This window comes from Tupaia chinensis, unplaced genomic scaffold (genome assembly GCF_000334495.1).
Source record: "Tupaia chinensis unplaced genomic scaffold, TupChi_1.0 Scaffold000403_1, whole genome shotgun sequence".
NCBI classification, from domain to species: Eukaryota; Metazoa; Chordata; class Mammalia; order Scandentia; family Tupaiidae; genus Tupaia; species Tupaia belangeri.
Window position 1 is genome coordinate 892,804 of NW_006159905.1, and position 2,910 is coordinate 895,713.

General features: G+C 49.5%; 1 protein-coding gene across 1 annotated transcript in view; it reads right to left on the reverse strand.

The window, feature by feature from the left end:
* The window catches only part of FKBPL (FKBP prolyl isomerase like), a 1,959-nt gene extending 985 nt beyond the window's left edge, over window positions 1–974 (reverse strand). Inside the window, exons 1-2 of the mRNA XM_014590082.2 lie at window positions 399–974; window positions 1–181 (exon numbers count right to left, since the gene is read on the reverse strand). Coding sequence (XP_014445568.1) covers window positions 1–109 — 109 coding nt within the window. The 5' untranslated portion in view covers window positions 110–181; window positions 399–974. The remainder of the gene's footprint in view (window positions 182–398) is intronic.
* Window positions 975–2,910: the final 1,936 nt, after the last annotated feature.

Below are 2,910 nucleotides of genomic sequence, written 5' to 3' on the forward strand. Positions count from 1 at the left end.
GCTGCTGCCTAATCTCAGAAGTTGAATCGAGGTTCCCTTGGGCGTTCTTTTCCCATCGTTGGAGTTGAGAGGTATCCTCTCCTGTGCTACTGTCTGCTGGTGTCTCCATTTGGCTGCCTGGTCCTTTCCACCCGGGGTGTAGTTTGGGTCTGAAATGAATGGTTCAGGTTCAGGTCAGCCCCTGAAAAGAAAACCAGAACAATGTTAATTGTAGAATTCTTATTTAGCGTCCTTTCTCATCGTTCTGAAACGCGGACCCCTAATTCTCAAAGGCCCCAATTATTATTCTCCCAAAATCTCTGCGCTGCTCCAGCCTCGGCTCCATCCAGGCCTAATTTAGCACATCAATTCCACAATTCCCGACGGTTCAAGTAGAAGCCCCAAATACAGACACTTACAAAGTACCTGGATGGCCCAAGTGCCCAGCATGGAGGCGGGAGCTGGGCCATAAACCACCTCTGCTTCCGGAGCTACCGAGTCTTGCCCCAGGCTGAGCCGAGAGAGGAGAGTGGCCGCGAGCAGCGGGGGAGTGACACTAGCCGAGCCCGGGCCCCGAGAGTGCGAATCCTGTCGAATTCGCGGCAGCCAACCGGGAGGAGGGGCGGCGCTGTGGGCCCGCCTATTGGCAGGCTGACGTCATTTCCTCCGCAACGGCGAAGCTCCGGGCCTTAGCAACCCCGCTAGGCGGAAGCAATCGAGGCGGATCTAATGGAGCAGACCTGCGCTTGCTCTGGCAGGCCAGGTTACTCGGAGTCGGAGTGCGAAGTCCCGGGATGGGACACTGGGACGAACGAGGACCTAGTGGAGACAGAGGGGCAGAGTGGGGAGCAGGGGACAGCGGGGAGGGGAGTGGCGTCAGACCAGATCGCTCCTCGGGCTGCCTCAGGCCTTCCCGTGCAGTTCCTGCGTTCAGAGCTCCCAGCCGGGCGACCTCTGCTCCTTTGCTCGTTCCATCCAGGGTGCGCCAAGATAAACCCGCAGGCCGCTTTGTCTAACCTGCCCGATTCCCCGGGGGAGCCACCAGAGGCTTCTCGTTACCCCCTCCCCATCCCCACCACTACCCGTTACGTCATTGATTTCACATCCTCCTTTGTGCTCTTCAAACTTCACTGTACATATCTACTGGGGACTTGTTTTTGTTTTTTTGGGAGAGGTTTTTGCTATGCCAGTAAGACAGAGAGACGGAAAGCGAGAAATCACCCTCCAGGTGGGATGGCCACGCTGCAATCCCTTCTCCTCCATTCTTCTCTCGGGATCCTGGGCACGCACGCACACGTGCCCTGCGTGAGTTTAAGCCACCGGGTCCAGGACTCGAACCGTGGTCGTCTGTCTACGTGGGAGTCCAGCGACATAGCCATTATGCCAACTGCTAGTCCCAGAACTTGTTAAATTGTAGATTCTGAGTTAGGAAGTCTGAGATGAGGCCTGTGATTCGTCATTTCTTTTTCATTTTTCTTTCAATTTTTTTTTTTTTTTCTAAGACTTTTGCCATAGGTCAAGTGAGCTTTGCTGGAGAGACACAGAAAGAGAATGAAAGTGAGAAATCACTCCCTAGGGAGGATGGCGACTCTGCATCCCTTCCCCATTGGGCATGCACACACAGAGGCCCAGTGTGTTTGCAGGCTTTTGGGTCTGGGATTTGAACCTCAGAGTCAGCCATATGAGATACAGTGCCCTAACCACCACACCAAGGTCCTGCATGAGGCTGATGCTACTAGTCTACACTTTGATTTTTTATTTATTTTTGTTTGTTTAATTTTTGCTATGGGGCACATGTGCTTGTCAGAGAGAGAGAGAGAGAAAGTGAGAAATTACCCACCAAAGGGGATGGCCACCCCACAATCCCTTCTTCTCCATTCTCCTCTTGGGTCTTTGGACATGCACACACATGCACCCAGTGTGTGTGTGTGTGTGTTTTTTTCCTTTAGAGAGATTTTTGACATAGGGGATGGGGGCTCACCAGAGAGACAGAGACGCAGAAAATGAGAAGTCACCCCCCCCAGGGGGGGATAGCCATGCTGCAATCCCTTCCTCATCCTCCTTGTAGGATTTTGGGTGCTTACACACATAGGCCTTGCGTCAGTTTCAAGTCCCACTGGGTCTGAGACCATGTGAGAGTCCAGTGTTTTAACCATTATGCCACCTGCTGGCCCTCCATCGTGATTTTAAGCCATGACCTCTAGGACTGGAACTGGGGTCCACCATGTGGGAATCCAGAGCCTTAACCACCACACCACCTGCGGGCCCCATAGATGACACTGTCTTTTTGTTGGTTTACCTTCATTCACTGTACATCATCACAGCATACAAAATGCAATTTCCCATGCAGAACACACTGTATGTTGGTTTAATCAAGAATATTACCATACATGTTAACATCAAGAAATAATTTTCTATTTCTTATTTCTTAGATATTTTTGCCCTTTTCCTTTCTTTTCCCCTTGATTCCCTACTTCTCACCCTCTGCCATTTCCCACCTCCTCCTGCACTGTCTCTGGTATCTACAGTTGCTTTCCAAGCCTCCCCCCTCACCCCCCCTCCCGCTCTGCCCGCACTTTGATTCACAAAATATCCTAATTAACCTAAACGCTTTCAAAAGCAAGTTCAGCTGATCTATACAAATCTGTGAACACATGTCTGACTTTGCATAAACCTCAGTGAGTAGATGAACATACTATAAAGTAGCTGAAGCTATAAAGCTTACCGCAGTCATTAGTTTTATATATTTTTATTAATTTTAAGGAAAGCAATTTTAGTTTTAATAAATCAAAATCAAAAAATGTTAAGAGAACTTTGCCTAAGACTTAAAGCCAGGAAAAAGGTTAGGATTCTGTTCAAATAGTAGGTAGATGACCTATGACCGCTCAAGAGAAGACAAAAATCCTTAAGTCTGGAAAACAAAGCATAGAA